Raw genomic sequence first — 20,895 nt, 5'->3', positions numbered from 1 at the left:
TCGTTGTCGAAAGCAGTGATACTGCCACTTTTCGGCATCTTGGGTGATTTAAAATGGCGCCTCCCGCGCTTTTTCTTCTTCACCAATGGATTAAAATGGCGCCTCCCGCGCTTTTCCTTCTTCCCCAATGAAATAAAATGGCGCCTCCCGCGCTTTTCCTTCTTCCCCTTGCTGCCACGCTGCTCCTAGCGTTCTGCAGGGTAATGGCGGCGACCCGCGGCTTCGGCGCGTCTCACTTTTCCTTCCCCTTGTTTTATTTTCGCTACGTTGCCCGGTTCTTGAACACCGACCGCTCCCTGTGCGCTCCACCCTCTCTCTCTCTCTTTTCCTCCGGACAACGCTGCACGGCCCCTTTGCAGAGCCGCTCGATCGAGCTCGAGCCCGCCGCAGTCCAGAAGGGTCAGCGCACTACCTGCTACCAGCACGATTTGCTGGAACACCTTGACTGGGGAGCCAAGCCCAGCTCTCCACAGCCTCTCCTGCAACTCTCCGAACTCCGATGGATCCTTGGGCGGTTGCCCGCGGTCGACGCCCGTTGCTCTGACTTCGACCTCCAAGAAGCTTCTTCTCAGGGAAAGATCCCCGTGAGGTGATGCAGTACTGCAGGTGAGTTCAAACCTGTTCGTCGCCAGTGTAGTGTCCGAGTATCAATAATACACGGACTGCAGGAGAACAATAATAACAGGTATTTACTGAACAGAAGGTAACTTAAGACTGAAGTACAGAAGCCTGCTATGGCTTTATATACAGGGGTGGTCACTGCCGGTACTGCAATATAGAATCAGTTCTTCTCTTAAAGGTATATACACAACACAGACTGTTCCCGTTGTAGGGATAGGTCCATCCCAGCCATCAATGTGGAATTTGCAGTACTGGCCTGTAGAGGCAGGCTGAAAGGTCAGCCTATCAGCAGCCAGGCAAAAGATGGCAGACAGGCCATTAAAGGTCCCCATGAAAGACATTCCAGGAAGACTGCTCACTAAGGCAGTTATAATGCCTCTAAACAGCATTACCAAGACAACCTTGTAAAGTAAATGGAGAATTAAACTCATCTGAAGGGGACCAGGGTCAGCCAGTGGGTTAGACACTGGCCTTTCATGCCTGGGACCAGGTTTCAAATACAGCCCATCCTGATTGGATGAAAATAGTCTCTGTCTGGTGACTGTAAGGATCCTTTTGTGAAATATGTTTGGGCAGGCCCGAGTGGGTCTGGGCCGACAGCACCATATTTTCCCTATTTCGATACCAATTCCCAATCTTACTCAGAGATGCCATAGGATGTTGAAAGGGGATTTGAGGCGGGATGCTCTTCTGGGGGCATACTGTTAGGATCGTATAGGTATTACTCTGCTGTACCTGCCCTGGGAGTGTTTGATGGGCCAGTGTAGAGGGAGCTTTACTCTGTATCTAACCTGTGCTGTACCTGCCCTGGGAGTGTTTGATGGGACAGTGTAGAGGGAGTTTTACTCTGTATCTAACCCGTGCTGTACCTGCCCTGGGAGTGTTTGATGGGCCAGTGTAGAGGGAGCTTTACTCTGTATCTAACCTGTGCTGTACCTGCCCTGGGAGTGTTTGATGGGACAGTGTAGAGGGAGCTTTACTCTGTATCTAACCCGTGCTGTACCTACCCTGGGAGTGTTTGATGGGACAGTGTAGAGGGAGCTTTACTCTGTATCTAACCTGTGCTGTACCTGCCCTGGGAGTGTTTGATGGGACAGTGTAGAGGGAGCTTTACTCTGTATCTAACCCGTGCTGTACCTGCCCTGGGAGTGTTTGATGGGACAGTGTAGAGAGAGCTTTACTCTGTATCTAACCCGTGCTGTACCTGCCCTGGGAGTGTTTGATGGGACTGTGTAGAGGGAGCTTTACTCTGTATCTAACCTGTGCTGTACCTGCCCTGGGAGTGTTTGATGGGACAGTGTAGAGGGAGTTTTACTCTGTATCTAACCCGTGCTGTACCTGCCCTGGGAGTGTTTGATGGGACAGTGTAGAGGGAGTTTTACTCTGTATCTAACCCGTGCTGTACCTGCCCCGGGAGTGTTTGATGGGACAGTGTAGAGGGAGCTTTACTCTGTATCTAACCCGTGCTGTACCTGCCCTGGGAGTGTTTGATGGGCCAGTGTAGAGGGAGCTTTACTCTGTATCTAACCCGTGCTGTACCTGCCCCGGGAGTGTTTGATGGGACAGTGTAGCGGGAGCTTTACTCTGTATCTAACCCGTGCTGTACCTGCCCTGGGAGTGTTTGATGGGACAGTGTAGAGGGAGCTTTACTCTGTATCTAACCCATGCTGTACCTGCCCTGGGAGTGTTTGATGGGACAGTGTAGAAGGAGCTTTACTCTGTATCTAACCCATGCTGTACCTGCCCCGGGAGTGTTTGATGGGACAGTGTAGAGGGAGCGTTACTCTGTATCTAACCCATGCTGTGTCTGCCCTGGGAGTGTTTGATGGGACAGTGTAGAGGGAGCTTTACTCTGTATCTAACCCATGCTGTGTCTGCCCTGGGAGTGTTTGATGGGACACTGTAGAGGGAGCTTTACTCTGTATCTAACCCGTGCTGTACCTGCCCTGGGAGTGTTTGATGGACAGTGTAGAGGGAGCTTTACTCTGTATCTAACCCCGTGCTGTACCTGCCCTGGGAGTGTTTGATGGGACAGTGTAGAGGGAGCTTTACTCTGTATCTAACCCCGTGCTGTACCTGCCCTGGGAGTGTTTGATGGGACAGTGTAGAGGGAGCTTTACTCTGTATCTAACCCGTGCTGTACCTGCCCTGGGAGTGTTTGATGGGACTGTGTAGAGGGAGCTTTACTCTGTATCTAACCCGTGCTGTACCTGCCCTGGGAGTGTTTGATGGGACAGTGTAGAGGGAGCTTTACTCTGTATCTAACCCGTGATGTACCTGCCCTGGGAGTGTTTGATGGGACAGTGTAGAGGGAGCTTTACTCTGTATCTAACCCGTGCTGTATCTGCCCTGGGAGAGTTTGGTGGGACAGTGTAGAGGGAGGTTTACTCTGTATCTAACCCGTGCTGTACCTGCCCTGGGAGTGTTTGATGGGACAGTGTAGAGGGAGCTTTACTCTGTATCTAACCCGTGCTGTACCTGCCCTGGGAGTGTTTGATGGGTCAGTGTAGAGGGAGCTTTACTCTGTATCTAACCCGTGCTGTACCTGCCCTGGGAGTGTTTGATGGGACAGTGTAGAGGGAGCTTTACTCTGTATCTAACCCGTGCTGTACCTGTCCTGGGAGTGTTTGATGGGACAGTGTAGAGGGAGCTTTACTCTGTATCTAACCCGTGCTGTAACTGCCCTGGGAGTGTTTGATGGGACAGTGTAGAGGAAGATTTACTCTGTATCTAACCCATGCTGTACCTGCCCTGGGAGTGTTTGATGGGACAGTGTAGTGGGAGCTTTACTCTGTATCTAACCCGTGCTGTACCTGCCCTGGGAGTGTTTGATGGGACAGTGTAGAGGGAGCTTTACTCTGTATCTAACCCGTGCTGTACCTGTCCTGGGAGTGTTTGATGGAACAGTGTAGAGGGAGCTTTACTCTTTATCTAACCCGCGCTGTACCTGCCCTGGGAGTGTTTGAGGGGACAGTGTAGAGGGAGCTTTACTCTTTATCTAACCCGTGCTGTACCTGCCCTGGGAGTGTTTGATGCTGACACTCACGGCCTGAAATGGGAAGAGTTCCATTCCCAACTCTTGACATCGCTCACCGTGAGAACAAAGGCCTAGAAATTCAGTTGTTTGCGCCAGCCGCTAGCGCCTTAGGAGGAGGAGATGTGGGGCGCTAGGCGCAGCGCGATCTGCGCCTCTCCCCAACTTCAGTAAAGATTTAGCGGCGGCGCAAAGCCTTTGCGCGCGCAGATCCTGACGTCATTTCATCGTGCAATGCCCTTTGTGCGCCCCGAGCCAGAAATTCAGTGGCGCCGCCCTTCTTTGCGCCTGGCGCCCCCAGCGACTGGTAGAGGGGAACGGTTCCCAGTTGCTGCGGGGCGCGGGGGGCGCTATTTAAAGGGGACTCTTCCTGCAGTATAAGTGGCAGCCATTTTGTGCCAATCCCTCTGTGTGAGAGATGGATATTTGGAGAGAGACAAAGGCAGAGAGCTTTCTGCTTTGACTCAGCGCTTGCACAGGTACTTGTGGCTTCAGGCCAGAGCTTTGCACTTGGATTTCACTTTCAGTGCCATAGCCTTGAGTCGCCACATATAATGGGGGCTGCAATGGGTGGAAACGTTGTCTTTCTGCAGTGCATTCAAAGGGATCAGAGACGCCGTGAGAGAGTGCCAGTCATGGCCAGACGGAGATTGGCCAACAGGCGTCGGCAAAGGAGGCCTTACCCACCCAGGGTATACCGCCAGCAGTTCTCATATCTGAACATGTCTGAGGAGCAGTGTGTTCGGAGGATGCGATTCAGAAGGGAGGTGGTCACTGAGATCTGCCACCTGCTTCGCAGAGATCTGCAGCCACAGCTGAGGAGCAGGACGTCTCTGTCAGTGGCAGTGAAGGTGACGGTGGCTCTCAACTTCGATGCCACTGGCTCCTTCCAATCTGCTACTGGGGACATTGCCAACATCTCCCAGTTCGCGGTACATTGCTGCATCCGCCAGGTGAACAATGCCCTTTTCAGAAGGAGACGTCAGTACATCTCCTTCCCCATGACCCTGGACAAGCAGCAAGAGCGTGCAATCGGCTTTGGAAGAATAGCGGGCTTCCCCATGGTTGAGGGCGTAGAACTGATGAACCAGCAATGGTCAGGCCTTGCTTCAGGGCTGCAGTGTGCAGGGCATGGCAGCCAAACAAGTCGACCCTTCCCCTTTAAGAGCTGACCGGCGCCAGCGTGTCTGCCTTCATTGAGCAACTCACCGCACCTGCGCTGCGCCCGTCCTCGGTGTTAGCGCCCCGGATCGCCGGCTTAGCGCCTAATGATAGTCGTGCATCGCCTGCTTTAGCGCAGCAGCAACCTCTTGGGGCGATGCCGCGGAATATCGGCGAAGGTGGCGCGAAGTTGCGCCGGGCGCAAACTTTCGCGGCCGCCCGGCTGTAGCGCCCCAAACGTGGCTATACTGAATTTCTAGGCCCAAATTTTTAATAAAAAGAAACAGAAACTCCTCCAAGGGATGCTGCTATTACAGATTTCCATTGCGAGCCACGATTATGTTTTCTGGTCTAGTACTTTGGCAACCATTGGTAGGTACGTTAGATTTTCCCATGGGTTAAAATCCAAGCTACAATTTAAGAGGTGGCTGGTCCATATGGGATGAATGTTGAGGAATGCATTTACCAGACGTGCCTGTGTCTAACACTGGTTAATCGCTTACCCAAAGAGTCTGCTTTACACCAAGACCCTGAAGTTGGACTGAGAGATACGAATGAACGAGCGCTTAAAGTTCCTCTCTCTACTATTTTGCCAAAGGAGTTAAAACAACAAGGTTAATGACTCCATTATAATAGCAGAGGGAGGAATTTCTCATCCACAGGAGAAGTGTTTGTACATGAGTATCCCACAGTGTAACCGTATGTAGATCATGTCTACAAAAGATTAATTTTAATAAACTTCATTAGATAATTATATTTGTAAAAATATTAAAAATTGTGCTTAATTATTTATTAAAGGCCCCCCTTTATCAGCAGTAAAGTGCTGAGGATCTGTAACCAAATTTATTTCCGAACAAGTGGATCCTTCAGTGTTCAAGGAGCTGAATACATGAGTTATTGTACCGCCAACCTCAAAATATCACCTGCAGCTTTTTTGAAGTAGCTGAGAGATTGTAAACCTGGAGTGGCTGCTCTTCGTTCATGAAGGTGAATGGGAAAAAATGTTACATAACGTTCCATTTTAAAAATAGTTAGAACTATACCTGAAATGTCACTATTTTTAATTCTCGTTGAGCCCATGACAAAATTCATTGTACATAATAATCGTGGAAACATAGAAACATAGAAGATAGGAGCAGGAGTAGGCCATTCAGCCCCTGGAGCCTGCTCCGCCATTCAATGAGATCATGGCTGATTATCCAAATTCAGTACCCTGTCCCTGCCTTCTCCCCATATCCCTTGATCCCTTTAGCCTTAAGAAATATATCTAACTCCTTCTTGAATATATTTAATAAGTTGGCCTCAACTGCCTTCTGTGGTAGAGAATTCCACAGGTTCACCACTCTCTGGGTGAAGAAATTCCTCCTCATCTCTGTCCTAAATGGCTTACCCCTTATCCTTAGACTGAGACCCCTGGTTCTGGACTCCCCGACCATCGGGAACATCCTTCCTGCATCTAGTCTGTCTAGTCCTGTTAGAATTTTATAAGTTTCAATGAGATCCCCTCTCATTCTTCTAAACTCTAGCGAATATAAGCCCAATCGACCCAATCTCTCCTCATACGTCATTCCTGCCATCCCAGGTATCAGTCTGGTGAATCTATGCTGCACTCCCTCCATGGCAAGAACATCCTTCCTCAGAGAAGGCGACCAAAACGGCACACAATACTCAAGGGCCTAGAAATTCGGGGCGCCAAGCTCGCCTGGGAGCCGGAAGTTCCGCCCGGAAGGAGCCGATTGCGCCAGCGCGATATTCAGTTTCAGCGCCCCAAACAGAAGCGGGGCACTGCTCGAGGCGCCCCACGTCCCTCTTGGGGCGCTGAAACTGAATATCGCAGCGCCACACGCTGCGGCACGGCGCGCTGCGGTACTGCAGGCCTTCCTCCCCTCCTTAAAGGGGAGGGGCCTGCACCAGCGCGATCGGGGATCGCGAGTGCCGGCAAAAGAGCCCGGCACCGAGGAGAGGTGCCGGGCTGTTTGGACACAGCCGGCACTGCCCGGGGGGGGGGGCTCGGGAGGCCGGCGCGAGGAGGTGCTGGCAGGCGGCCAGCCAAAAAAATGGCCGCCCCGCACCTCCCCTTTAATTAGCGCCACTACCACCGCAGGTCGGCCCCCCTGAACCGGTTGCAGATTGCGACTGGCGTTACAGCGGGGGGCGTGACCCAATATCGCGATCGGGACGGTAGCAGGGCACTGCGCACACCGATGACGTCATCGGTGGCGGCGCAGCGCTACAGGCTAACGCCGCCATTAGCGCCCCGCTAAATTTTGCGGGGGGCGTGGCCAGTGGCGCTAAAGCCACTAAGTGCCCTCTTTGGGCGCTAACTGGTGGCGCAGCCCACCGAATTTCTAGGCCAAGGTGTGGTCTCACCAAGGCCCTGTACAACTGCAGCAAGACATCCTTGTTCCTGTACTCGAACCCTCTCGCTATGAAGGCCAACATACCATTTGCCTTCTTAACCGCCTGCTGCACCTGCGTGCTTACCTTCAGCGACTGGTGCACAAGGACGCCCAGGTCTCGTTGCACTTCTCCTTTTCCCAATCTATTACCATGCAGATAATAATCTGTCTTCCTGTTTTTGCCATCAAAGTGGATAACCTCGCATTTAGCCACATTATACTGCATCTGCCCAATCACCCAACCTGTCCAAATCATACTGGAGTTTCTCGGCATCCTCCTCACAGCACACACGCCCACCCAGCTTTGTGTTGTCTGCAAACTTGGAGATATTACATCTAGTTCCCTCATCTAGATCATTAATATAGTTTGTGAATAGCTGGGGTCCTTGCACCGATCCCTGCAGCACCCCATTAGTCACTGCCTGCCACTTGGAAAAAGACCCGTTTATTCCAACTCTTTACTTCCTCTGTGCCAACCAGTTCTCTATCCAAGTCTGTACCTTACCCCCAATCCCATGTGCTTTAACTTTGCATGACAATCTCTTATGTGGGACCTTATCGAAAGCCTTCTGAAAGTCCAAATACACCACATCCACTGGTTCTCCCTTATCTATTCTACCAGTTACATCCTCAAAAAATTCCAGTAGATTAGTCAAGTATGATTTACCTTTTGTAAATCCATGTTGACTTTGTCCGATCCTGTCACTGTTTTCCAAGTGCTCTGCTATTACATCTTTTATAATGGACTCCAGCATTTTCCCCACTACCGATGTCAGGCTTACCGGTCTGTAATTCCCCGTTTTCTCTCTACCACCTTTTTTAAATAGTGGGGTTACATTAGCTACCCTCCAATCCATGGGAACTATTCCAGAGTCTATAGAATTTTGGAAGATGACCAGCAATGCATCTACTATTTCTAGGGCCACTTCCTTAAGTACCCTAGGATGTAGATTATCAGGGCCTGGGGATTTATCGGCCTTCAATCCCGTCAATCTTCCTAACACCATTTCCCTACAAATACTGATTTCATTCAATTCCTCCCTCTCATTAGACCCTATGTTCCCCGACATCTCTGGGAGGTTATTTGTGTCCTCCTTTGTGAAGACAGAACCAAAGTATGTATTTAATTGGTCTGCCATTTCTTTGTTCCCCATTATAAATTCCCCTGATTCTGACTGCAAGGGACCTACGCTTGACTTCACCAATCTTTTTCTCTTCACATATCTATAGAAGCTTTTACAGTCAGTTTTTATGTTCCCTGCAAGCTTACTCTCATTCTATTTTCCCCCTCTTAATTAACCCCTTTGTCCTCCTTTGCTGAATCCTAAACTGCTCTCAATCCTCAGGTTTGCTGCTTTTTCTGGCCAATTTATATGTCCTCTCCTTGGATCTTATGCTATCCCTAATTTCCCTTGTTAGCCACGGTTGAGTCACCTTTTTTGTTTTATTTTTATGCCAAACAGGGATGAACAAATTCTGTAGTTCATCCATGCGATCATCTGCAACTTCAGGAGGCGCTTGTTTGCTTTCTGATGATGCCAGATGTATTTACAGTGCAGAACCAGCAGGGACGATCCAGGTTTTATCTGGGTATCTCCTTACTGAGACTGGAGGTAAATCGTGCTATGAATTAAACATGGCAGCTCTTGTTTCAGTTTTATTTGCGGTTGAATTTTAGCACACTTGTTAAAATATATAAAAAAGACAAAATGTTCAAGTCTTTTCAGGCACTTTGCGTACTTGTTCATGATAGTGTAGCACCATAAGTTTATATGAAATATTGCTGGACATATTCAGCATTCTTTTCCTCAGTGACGTCCGTGAAGACAGCTATGCCACACCATATTAGGAGATACCAAGTAACTCTGAGAGTCCCTTTTTTACAGTTACCCTTGTGTGTCCACTTGGCTCACTTGATATCACTGTCACTTCCAGGATTGCAGTTTGTGGGTTCTGGCCACAGACCAGTCAGAGCTCCCAGTCTTAGCTTAGTATAAAGAAATCGTAAACCTGTTTGTAAAGAATGAATTCACAAGTTCCTGATGCATAATGCAGAGATTTCCTCCTCCGCACCCCCCCCCCCAACACCTGACGTCAGCACAGACACTCCAATGCCGTGCTCAGAGTGCTGCATTGTCAGCGGTGCTGTGGATGCAATTCCCATCAGTGTGTTGTTGCAGTTAATGCCAAAGATACAACGCCACTATTTCAGGGATGACCAGGGTGATTTCCTGCTCTCCTGGACAACATTTGTCTCTCAACCAACATTACCGAAACCAAATTAACTGGTCTTTTATCCCATTGCTGCTGGTTGTGTTTTGCTGTACACAACATGGCTGCTGCATTTGCCTACATAACAATTGTTGCTGCACTTCAAAGTAATTCACTGTACATGAAGCACTTTGAGGTGTTCCTCAAAACTGTGCTAATGCACAATATAAATGTAACGTTATTCTTTCTGTTTTACAAAAATACTGTTTTTTAAACCCATAGTTGTATGCTCCACAAAAGGTTTATATATCACATTTCAACAAGAGAGACGGGGTAGCAGAACTTAGCTAATTAAAACAGCAATAAGGTGTCATTTAAAAGTTGGCAACAATGCTAGTGCGATAAAATAGAATCCCAGATCGCTATTGCAAGCACTACCTTTCTTCACCGGTAGAACTGAAGCCAGTGATACAGATGGGAATGGAAGTAAAAATGTTATTATTTTACTGTTAATCTTGCCAAAATTGCTGAAACTCCAATTCAGCTTTTACACTCACATCATCCATTTTGCTGTTCTGTTTCAATTACAGGTTTGTGACAGTACACACCCTTAATTCTCATTCCCTCTCTCACACTCTGTCACATAATCTCTCGCTCACAAACACATTCACTCACTTTTGCTCACACAGACTCTCATTTATACTTGCACAAACTCATACCCACAAACGATTTTGTATAAAAAATCACACACACTCTCTTATGCAAACTTTCTCACACACCCTGGTGTATCAGATCCTGATCTCTATTTGAACCCATTTGGCAGGGATGAAAGGATAGATACTGCACCAATTACCCTTAAGAGATGGTCTTCAAACATTGACCGGAACTAGAATGAAACAAAGGGAACAGGATGTTCTTTTCCACGTGTAATTATTTTATTTTCACAATAATGACTAATATTTGGTTATGTGAGTACAAATCCATTCGTCAAAAATCAAGATTAATAACCTGCGACTGGTGAAGTTTTCCAATTGTATATTTAGAAGGTGAAGATAACTGTAGACATATCACTAAATCCTATAAACATAAAATAATCTGAGCCATCAAGGACTTGCAGCCTTGGAGTGGTGCAGTTGTTTCCTTTACTCTTGGCACTGATTTTTCTTTCAAGTTGCTAATTAGACAAAGAATGAATTACACCCAACGATGACCTGTGTGCAGCCTTTTTGTTCCTTTCTCTGGGCAGCACTCCATGTTCTCCGCTGACAGACTTAGCACGTGAACTGATTGTACAATAACCTAAATATGTCTTGGATAACAGGCTGTGGTGGTGGAGGAGGAGAATGGCTAAACCGGTGTGGCTCTTGTAGTCATAAATGCTTCAGGGCGACTGAGCTGACAGTGTCAGTCTGACACCATCTGGTTCAGGCTGGTATGTAATCTTTCCAGATTTGTTTTTCAATTTGTTACAGATTGGAAGTTTCCTCATGTAAGTTTTTTACTCTGACAGAGCTGCCCTGTGTAAGGCTTCTATTCAGCCCATTAGCCCTCTCTTTATTGTGTCACTTCAATGCCCAGAACCTTGCCCAATTTTTACCCCCTCCAACTTCTGGTGGGCTACCAGTCCCTTATACAAGTGGCCATTCTTCATCTGGGATCAGTGAATATTCGTAAATAAATCGCCCATCAGGGAAAAGGAGAGGTGATCTCAGCCAAGCCAGTCCTCACCCAATGTCTACACACATGGCCCTGATTTTAACTCCAGGTGGTTTCCCGCTTAGGCCTGAGTTAAAATTACAGTCGGGTCTCAATGATGTCATCGGGCCGCAACGCACATATGTAAAGAAGGACCCTGTTGCCTCCGGGTTTGTGTCCTTGCTGCCTGCTCGGGAGCAGGTTAAAATTGCAGATGTTGCGATCATGGCAGCTTTCAGACAGGAAAGAGCCATGGCGATTTTAACTGCCCACCCGCCAGGTTTCTGCTGAGCGATTAGAGTTGAAATCAACTCCATAGTTTCCATTCGAGGGTCGCTGGATCACTCACAAGAACCAGGGCTGATAATTTAGCTTCTTTGTAGCCCCAGGATAGTGACGTGAGTTGTAGTGACCCCCATCAGGGCAGTGGTTAAGATCAGGTAACTGAGCACAGACTAGTGATTAGCCAGTGTGAGGAGGTACTGTTCTGCTTGTATGTACTCGAGCACATGCCGGGAACTGTGCGCACTGACTTCCAACTGTCAGTCAGACAACCAATGAAATGAGTCGAGAGGATAGTCCAAAGATGTGCGGGTTAGGTTGATTTGGCTATGATAAAATTGACCCTTAGTGTTAGGGGATTAAATACGTGGGGTTACGGGGATAGGGTGGGATATGTGTCGGTGCAGGCTCGATGGGCCGAAATGGCCTCTATCTGCACTGTGGGGATTCTGTGATTCTGTGATAGTCACCTCTTTATAATCATTAGAAGTGAGGTTTTGTTTGAAATGTTAAAAGCTAATGCATTCGTTTGCCTGCGCGCTGTACAATACCAGATCACAGTTAGTCTACAAGTCCTGTGTTAAGACTGACACAAAGTAGCCCACTAGTTTATGGAAGATCTGCGGTTTAACCGAGGTACAAGTCGACAAAATGTTCCTCTTCCAGAACGTAATCAGAGGTATTTGGAAGCCTGCCAATATAAGCTGGCATGCAGCCAAACTCTCCACCCTAGTTCCCACTGCTGCTCCCCATTGGCAGCTTCCTCCTCACTCCCAACAGTTTCTCATTTACCAACTGCTGCTGTTCTCTCAAGTAATACTGTACTTAAAAAAAATAAAAATAGAAACCAGAATCTGTGTACGCATATTAGATGTTAACGTACACCACAGTAAATTGCCTGAGGTACAAATTCCAATTTGCCACTGTAGTTATCTTTTCACTGTAGATATCTTTTCTTGATATATATTAATGACTTGGACGTGGGTGTACAGGGCACAATATCAAAATTTGCAGATGACACAAAACTTGGAAGTATAGTGAACAGTGAGGAGGATAGTGATAGACTTCAAGAGGACATAGACAGGCTGGTGGAATGGGCAGACACGTGGCAGATGAAATTTAAGGCAGAAAAGTGCGAAGTGATACATTTTAAATAGAAACATAGAAACTAGGAGCAGGAGTAGGCCATTCGGCCCTTCGAGCCTGCTCCGCCATTCAACGAGATCATGGCTGATCATCCAACCCTAGCACCCGGTCCCTACACCGACAGCCATTCCACACAAGCCCTATCCCCGTAACCCCACATATTTAATCCCCACTAACACTAAGGGCCAATTTTTATCATGGCCAATCAACCTAACCCGCACATCTTTGGACTGTGGGAGGAAACCGGAGCACCCGGAGAAAACGAGGAGAGGCAATAAAAACTAAAGGGTACAATCCTAAAGGGGGTGCCTGAACAGAGAGACTTGTGTGGGGTATATGTATACAAATCATTGAAGGTGGCAGGGCAGATTGAGAAAGTGGTTTAAAAAAGCATACGGGATCCTGAGCTTCATAAGTAGAGGCATCGAGCTCGATTTTCAGTGTGCCATGGAGTCTGGATTGCAGGTGTGCGGGGGGGTTAAATTCCCGAAATCGGGGGGCCCGACACCATCCCGCCCCCAACCCGCCCCCATGCCACTTTCAAAGGAGGCAGGTACCCGCCCCGCACTGGGACCCGCCTCCCCGAGGCGGGAAGGGATTAGTGCCAATTAACTGCCTGTTAACAGGTAGTTAACAGGCAGTTTTTAGCCTAATCCCTATTTTTAAGCTTGAACTGTGGGATTCCCGATGGCTCCAAACCACGCCAAGTTGGAGGAGTCGGGCCGTCGGGTTGACGGGCTTGGAGGGGTCGAGATGTCGGTGTTCAGGTGAGTGATGTGTGCATGAGTGCAAAGGTAAGTGTGTTTGGTGTGTCTAAAGTGATTAAAGAAGTTTAAATGACCTTTTCTTACCTTTTCAGCCTTCCTTCCTTTAGGCTCGGGGAGTCCCTCATCTCAACGGCACAGAAAGCAGAATGGCTGCGATCTGTCAAAAGTGACAGCTTGCAGCTTTCTGTGCAGGAGAGATTTCTAACTGAGTCTGTGGAGAAGGACTCAGGTTAGAAGTAAGACTGTCAGTGTTTGACAGCTTCAAACAGCTGTGAAACGCTGATATTTCATCTGTCAAAACGTCTTGACAGATGAAATTTCAGTCTGTGACGTCACCTGTTGCCGGGTGGCCCTGAATTGGCCTGCTGAGCCCACTGGGCGGGCTCAACAAGGTCAATCAAGTTAAAATCGCGTGGATTGGCCGCATCGCGATGGAGGCGGGACTACAACCCCGAAAGTTGTAGTCCCGCCTCCAACCCGACTTCTGAATGAAAATCCAGCCCATAGAGTACAAAATCAAGGAAGTTATGATGAACCTTTATAAAACACTGGTTCAGCCTCAACTAAAGTATTGTGTCCAATTCTGGGCTCCGCACTTTAGGAAGGATGTGAAAGCCTTAGAGAAGGTGCAGAAAAGATTTACAAGAATGGTTCCAGGGATGAGGGACTTCAGTTACGTGGATAGACTGGAGAAGCTGGGGTTGTTCTCCTTAGAGCAGAGAAGGTTGAGAGGAGATTTGATAGAAGTGTTCAAAATCATGAAGGGGCTAGATGGAGTAAAGAAAAAAAAACTTGCATTTATATAGAACCTTTCACGACCATCGGACGTCTCAAAGCGCTTTACATCCAGTTAAGTACTTTTGGAGTGTAGTCACTGTTGTAATGTGGGAAACGTGGCAGCCAATTCGCGCACAGCAAGCTCCCATAAACAGCAATGTGATAATGGCCAGATAATCTGTTTTTGTTATGTTGATTGAGGGATAAATATTGTCCAGGAGACCGGGGATAACTCCCCTGCTCTTCTTCAAAATAGTGCCATAGGATCTTTTACGTCCACCAGACGGGGGCCTCGGTTTAACGTCTCATCCGAAAGACGGTACCTCCAACAGTGCAGCACTCCCTCAGCACTGCACTGGAGTGTCAGCCTAGGTTTATGTACTCCAGTCCCTGGAGTGGGACTAAACCCACAACCAACTGACTCAGGAGGCGAGTGTGCTGCCCACTGAGCCACAGCTGACAGAGAGAAACTGTTCCCATTGGCGGAAGGGTCGAGAACCAGAGGACACAGATTTAAGGTGATTGGCAGAAGAACCAAAGGCGACTTAAGAAAAAACTTTTTTACGCAGCGAGTGGTGAGGATCTGGAATGCACTGCCTGAAAGGGTGGGGGAGGCAGATTCAATCGTGGCTTTCAAAAGGGAATTGGATAAGTACCTGAAGGGAACAAATTTGCAGGGCTACAGGGAAAGGGCGGGGGACTAGCTGAAGTGCTCTTGCAGAGAGCCGGCACGGGCTCGATGGGCCGAATGGCCTTCTTCTGTGCAGTAACCATGCTATGATTCTATTCTCAATACGTTGGGGTGGGCTCCGGACTGTGGATGATTCAGACGGATATCGGCCAGTATAAATTGGTAACAGGTCCCCAAAATGATCCATCTGGCCATCCTCCTGCCCCATACTATTTTTAAACCCCCTACCCGACTGCTCCCCAATAAGGAAAATTTAAATGAATAAACATTTATTAAAATTCTGCACGTGCAGTATCTAACTTGTGCACAGAGATTCTGCGATCCCATTGTTTTACTGAATTAAAAAATTGCAACAAAACAAAATCTGTCCAGTGTAAATTAACTAGTTTTAGTAAATAAGATTGTGGTTTGATTGTTGAGTCTGGATTGTGCACACGGTCTCATGATAATGATATATTTACATATCAGAAGAAGGATTGGAATGTGGTATGGCTCCTGGTTTCAAAGCAGGTCTTCCTACACTTCCCATTGTAGGAGATGGACACTTTAAAGATCCGGGGATAGTAACCACAGCAGGTCAATGGCACCAGGCAATAAGTGGCTGTTCAAAGGAAACAGGAAGCAAATAAGATTAAATGTAACACTGTAGTCCCAGGGGACTCCAAGGTTAAACGGTCTGATAGAATATTCTGCATGCACGATCAGGAGTCCCCAGTGCCATCTTGCTTCCCAGGTTTCAGAGTTTGGGACGTAAATGAGCAGGTGGATAGATCCTGTAATGGGAAAAGGAGAAACCACTGGTTGCAGTTCACATGGGAACCAACAGCTTGGGTAGAAGGAGAATGGAGATCCTACAAAGGGAATTGAAGAAGCTAGGGAAAGGATTTAAGAAAATGATTTCCACGATAGTAATCTCAGGATCATCCCAGTGCCATGTACTAGACCTATTAAAGCGAGACACTTGGGCAAGTCAATGCATAGTTCCCATGGAGGGTTTCAAATTGTTGGCCCACTGGAACATCTTTTGGAGAAGGGAAGCCTTGAGACAGCCTTTATCTAACGCTCACCTTGGCTGAAGGTAAAGAAACCAGTTGGCAAGGATTTAAACTGGGGAGATAGGTGGGAGAGGATAACGGTATGGACCATGTGCATGCAGGAAATAATGAACTCATTTGTATTTACATGAACTCCAGGAGCATAAATGCTGGTAAATAAGCAGCTTATAGATATCTTAGCAAGTACTGAAACCTGACTAAAGGAAGCGGAGCAGTGGGGAACTAATCTACAGGGCTCCATATGCTTTAGGAAAGAGGATGGAGTGGCACGGTTTATCAGGAAAGGTTTATACATTGCTGAGAGGAAGGAACTAAGAATTGGCACAAAGTCTCTATGGGTGGATCTGGAAAATAGAAAAGGCAAAAAGTTAATGTTCGGAATAGGCCGCCACAAAAAAAAGGAGAGTGTACTGCTGTGGGAGATAGCAAAAAATGTTAGTGCTAAGGCCCCAGTTGTAATCATGGGCAACTTTAATCATCCTAACATAGGTTGGGACATGGGGGACAGTCTGTACCAACAGAAGAGTTTACTGTACTACTTCAAGAACCTTTTCTAAACAGCAGGTGAGGAACACACAAAAGAGAGGAGGCAGTATTAAATTCACTGCTAACTAATGAAGAGGAAGTGCTAAGTCAACTTATAGTGAAGGAACATTTGGGTTCTAGGTTCATAAAGTTGTTCATTTTAAGGTTGAAGTGAGGTAAAAAATCATAATATGATTAGGCAGAGTCAACATGGTTTTATGAAAGGGAAACCATGTTGAACAAATTTATGGGAGTTTTTTGAGGATGTAACTAGCAGGGTAGATAAAGGGGAACCAGTGGATGTAGTATATTTGGACTTCCAAAAGGCATTCGATAAGGTGCCACATAAAAAGTTGCAACGCAAGATAAGGGCTCATGGGGTTGTGGGTAATATAGTAGCATGGATAGAGGGTTGGTTAACGGACAGAAAACAGAGAGTAGGGATAAACGGGTAATTTTCCAGTTGGCAGGCTGTAACTAGTGGGGTGCCGCAAGGAAAAGTTCTCGGGCCTCAGCTATTTACAATCTATATTAATGACTTGGATGAAGGGACCGAGTGTAATGTATCCAAGTTTGCTGATGATACAAAGCTAGGTGGGACAGTAAGCTGTGAGGAGAACACAGAGTCTGCAAAGGGATATAGATAGACTGAGTGAGTGGACAATAAGGTGGCAGATGGAGTATAATGTGAGGAAGTGTAAGGTTATTCACTTTGGTAAAAAGAATAGAAAAACAGAATCTTTTTTAAATGGTGAGAAATTATTAAATGTTGGTGTTCAGAGAGATTTGGGTGTCCTCGTACAGGAAAGTTAGCATGCAGGTACAGCAAGCAATTCGGAAGGCAAATGGCATGTTGGCCTTTATTGCAAGGGGGTTGGAGTATGAGAGTAAGGAAGTCTTGCTAAAATTGTACAGGGCCTTGGTGAGACCACACCTGGAGTACTGTGCACAGTTTTGATCTCCTTATCTGAGAAAGAACATGCATGCCTTAGAGCCGTGCAACCAAGGTTACTAAATTGATCCCTAGGATGAGAGGGTGGTCCTGTGAGGAGAGATTGTGTAGAATGGGCCGATACACTCTGGAGTTTAGAAGAATGAGAGGTGATCTCATTGAAACATACACGATTCTGAGGGGGCTTGAGAGGATAGATGCCGAGAGGTTGTTTCCCCTGGCTGGAGTGTCTAGAACTAGGGGACATAGTCTCAGGATAAGGGGTCGGCCATTTAAGACTGAGATGAGGGGGAATTTCTTCATTCAGAGGGTTGTGAATCTTTGAAATTCTCTACCCCAAAGGGCTGTGGATGCTGAGTCGTTGAGTATATTCAAGGCTGAGATAGACAGTTTTTTGGACTTTAGGGGAATCGAGGGATATGGGGATCGGGCGGGAAAGTGAAGTTGAGGTCGAAGATCAGCCATGTTCTTATTGAATGGCGGAGCAGGCTCGAGGGGCCATATGGCCTGCTCCTACTCCTAAATCTTATGTAAAAACAATTAAGAAATTGGATTTCAGGCGAGCTGACTTTGAATGAATGAAATGCTGCCTGAAAGTATTAAAATAGTAAGAGCTATTTAAAGAAGAAATGGGAGTGTTTTAAGGAAGTATTTATTTTCACAATGCAGAGGCAGTTTGTCCCAGAAACTGGTTAAAGGCAAAATAGGAGGCGAGGGAAACTGAAGGATGAAAACGGAGAGAGAAAGAAACAGGGTACAAAGTGTACAGAAGTGACAGGATGGGGAGAACTATAAAATCAAACAGATGAAGACCAAGGGACTGATCAAAAATGCAGAGAGGAAACTTGAGCAGAACATGGCAAAAATACAAAAATGTATCAATATTTGCACACAGGAATGCTTGAAAACCACTCTTCTAAACACAATGGTAACATATTTGAATGTCAGGTACTGAGGTCGGAGGGTTGAAGACCACCATTGTCTATCTTAGTCCCAGGTTATTTCTGTGCCATTATATACAACAGGTCCCTCATTGCATATCTACTGGATTTAGTTTTGTATTTCATCTAGAGTTTAAGAATCTTGTTCTTTGTTCCTAGCACTCCTTACCTCGTGGTGTGAGGATCTGGGCAGACTCCTACTTCTGCGCCATCAGAAGACCCATCCAAACAACTCAGTTGTCAAATTGCCCTTGCAGGCACCCATGAACTCAATGAATCCCATGAAGCCTTCCCTTCCACCCACACCTCACAGGTTAGTGTAAGCACTGAGTGTGTACACCCTGAAATGGGCCTCAATGTTTGTGACTGAGATTGTATACAACTCTTCTTCCTTCTTATCAAGTAAAGAGCATCACTATCTCGAGTTACACTGTCAATTGTGGTGTTTACATGTCAAGGTGAAGGACAGTTTTTGGGATTAAAATAAGTTTCCAGTTTGCATTTAGCGTGAGTCAGGTGAAGCACAGGATCTAATTCAGAGCTCCTTCACCTGCCAACCTATTCCAACCTCAATGTCGTTAGTGCAATAGCAGAACTTTTCCATTCCGTCGTAAGACATCTTTGAGTAAAGTTTGATGAATTGGTGCAAAATGGATTGAATCTGTAGACAGCTTTATGTGAGCTAGTCTTCTTAAACCCATTTCAGCTAGCCACTTTGGAAAGAAGTGAACCAATAGTTACATAAGAAATAGGAGCAGGAGTCGGCCATTGGGCCCCACGAGCCTGCTCCGCCATTTAATAAGATCATGGCTGATCTGATCTTGGCCTCAACTCCACTTGCCCGCCCCCTCCCCATAACCCTCGACTCCCTTATCGTTCAAAAATCTGTCTATCTTCGCCTTGAATATATTCAATGACTCAGCCTCTGGGGTAGAGAATTCCAAAGATTCACGACCCTCTGAGGGAAGAAATTCCTTCCTCATCTCCATTTTAAATGGGTGACCCCTTATTCTGAAACTATGCCCCTAGTTAGAGTATCGGAAATGTTATGCCCAAACCCACTGAGTGGAAAATTATACTTTGTGCAGTAAAAGTACTTTTAATAGTTTCAATATAACGAGGGTGTATATCTGTATTTTTTGTCATTGAGAAACCCAGATGATGGGTCAAGTCCCACGGTGCAGGACACCATCAATCAAGAAAAATTGAGGCAGATCAGGAAGTGATGGTTGGGGGAGACCAAGCTTGGGTTACAGTTTGTAGGAGAGAAAGGGAAGACTGAAGCAGTTGATGAATTCCACAGGTTTGAGGTTATGGAAAAGAATGACTCCGAGTAGGCAAGGATTGATTTCAACTTATTGAGAATGAAGGGAGACGGAAGAGAGTGTTCAGTGTATAAGATTAATTAACTCAGCATTACCATTTGCTCAGTGAATTGTAAGTATCAATTTAGCCAATTATTGGTTAGACCCATCAATATTTTAATATTTGAAACTTCTTGTGGCACAGTTTATAAATCACAATCCGTTTTGTTGATGCTCCCCACTATGTCGATACTTTTTGGTTTCTTTGAATCTGCAATGAGCTTTCAAACTTTACAGACAAGTTCCGGTTCTTCGTGATGCAATACAAATGATATGTATCCAGAGACCTGTGTGGTCTGTGATGTGTAATTAACCTCTCAGTGTATTACTGCAGTGCTCAGAATGGACATGGGAAAACATCACAATTCCATTTTTTGTATGGAAAATAACTCATGGTTTTGATCTGACATGAGCCAAGTTATCTTCTACTTGGGCTATATTAGTGATCACAAGAAACTTCAGTATAAAAGAAAATCAGGTGTGACATAGACTTCCAGAAACTCTGGAGGGAAACAAGATGCTGGAACTGTTTTTTTGCCTTTGGAAATGATAAGAAGATGGTACAAGACAAACTGTTGGGTTTACAAGTGATCAAAACAAAATGTATAAGACTTCACAGGTAAATGTAGAACTTCTGCATTTCAAATATAAATTAAATGGAATTCACTTCATTTTTCAACATAAAAATATTTTTAAAAATCTGTTTCTTTAAAAGCTGTTAAATGAATTAGTTATGTGCATAATAAATGTGTAAAAGATTAATGAAGAAATTTGAAGAGATGTCCTGTTTTCAGTAACATAAAACTCTGGATACTTTCTGTTTGCAGGATTCACAACAGACTTGTTACTGAGCTTTGGGAAGACTCGTCCCTTGAAGGATTCTTGGTGTAAGGCACATCAGGCAGAGTGAATTTGCCGACCGCATTGACAATCTCCCATCCTCCCGCCATCCCACCCTGGACTCGCCTTCAGAGGACTCGCGGGAGCTCTGAATGCTTACGTCCTAGAGCTGTAAGGGGGGGATGCTGTTGTTTTATACAGCGCTTTATTGTGCTGAGATGTCTGTGATTCACACAGTCAATTACATTTTGGGATGCAGTAACTTGTTCTATAAGCAAACTAGTCTTTCTGACCAGTGTGGTGAGATTAAATATGGAGCTAATCTGCTCCACCAACTGTGCCCAATGAAATTGCATAATGTAATGCAATGGTGGCTTGTTACTGTGCATCTGATTGCAAACCGTTTACGCAGGTCACAAGCATTTAGAATGGTT

The 20,895-nt window shown here is 46.3% G+C and overlaps 1 protein-coding gene across 5 annotated transcripts in view; it reads left to right on the top strand.

Moving 5' to 3' along the window:
- LOC147098181 (zinc finger MIZ domain-containing protein 1-like) overlaps positions 1-20,895 on the top strand; it is a 162,277-nt gene that overhangs the window by 64,607 nt on the left and 76,775 nt on the right. For all 5 annotated transcript variants that reach the window (XM_085971386.1, XM_085971387.1, XM_085971385.1 and 2 more), the window contains exon 2: positions 18,417-18,570. In XM_085971386.1, coding sequence (XP_085827512.1) covers positions 18,521-18,570 — 50 coding nt within the window. In that variant the 5' untranslated portion in view covers positions 18,417-18,520. The remainder of the gene's footprint in view (positions 1-18,416; positions 18,571-20,895) is intronic.

Source organism: Somniosus microcephalus, chromosome 30 (assembly GCF_052327205.1).
Source record: "Somniosus microcephalus isolate GS21.2 chromosome 30, FLI_Smic_1.0, whole genome shotgun sequence".
NCBI classification, from domain to species: domain Eukaryota; kingdom Metazoa; phylum Chordata; class Chondrichthyes; order Squaliformes; family Somniosidae; genus Somniosus; species Somniosus microcephalus.
The sequence above is the reverse complement of the archived record's forward strand: the minus strand, read 5'-3'. Positions and strand labels throughout refer to the sequence as shown.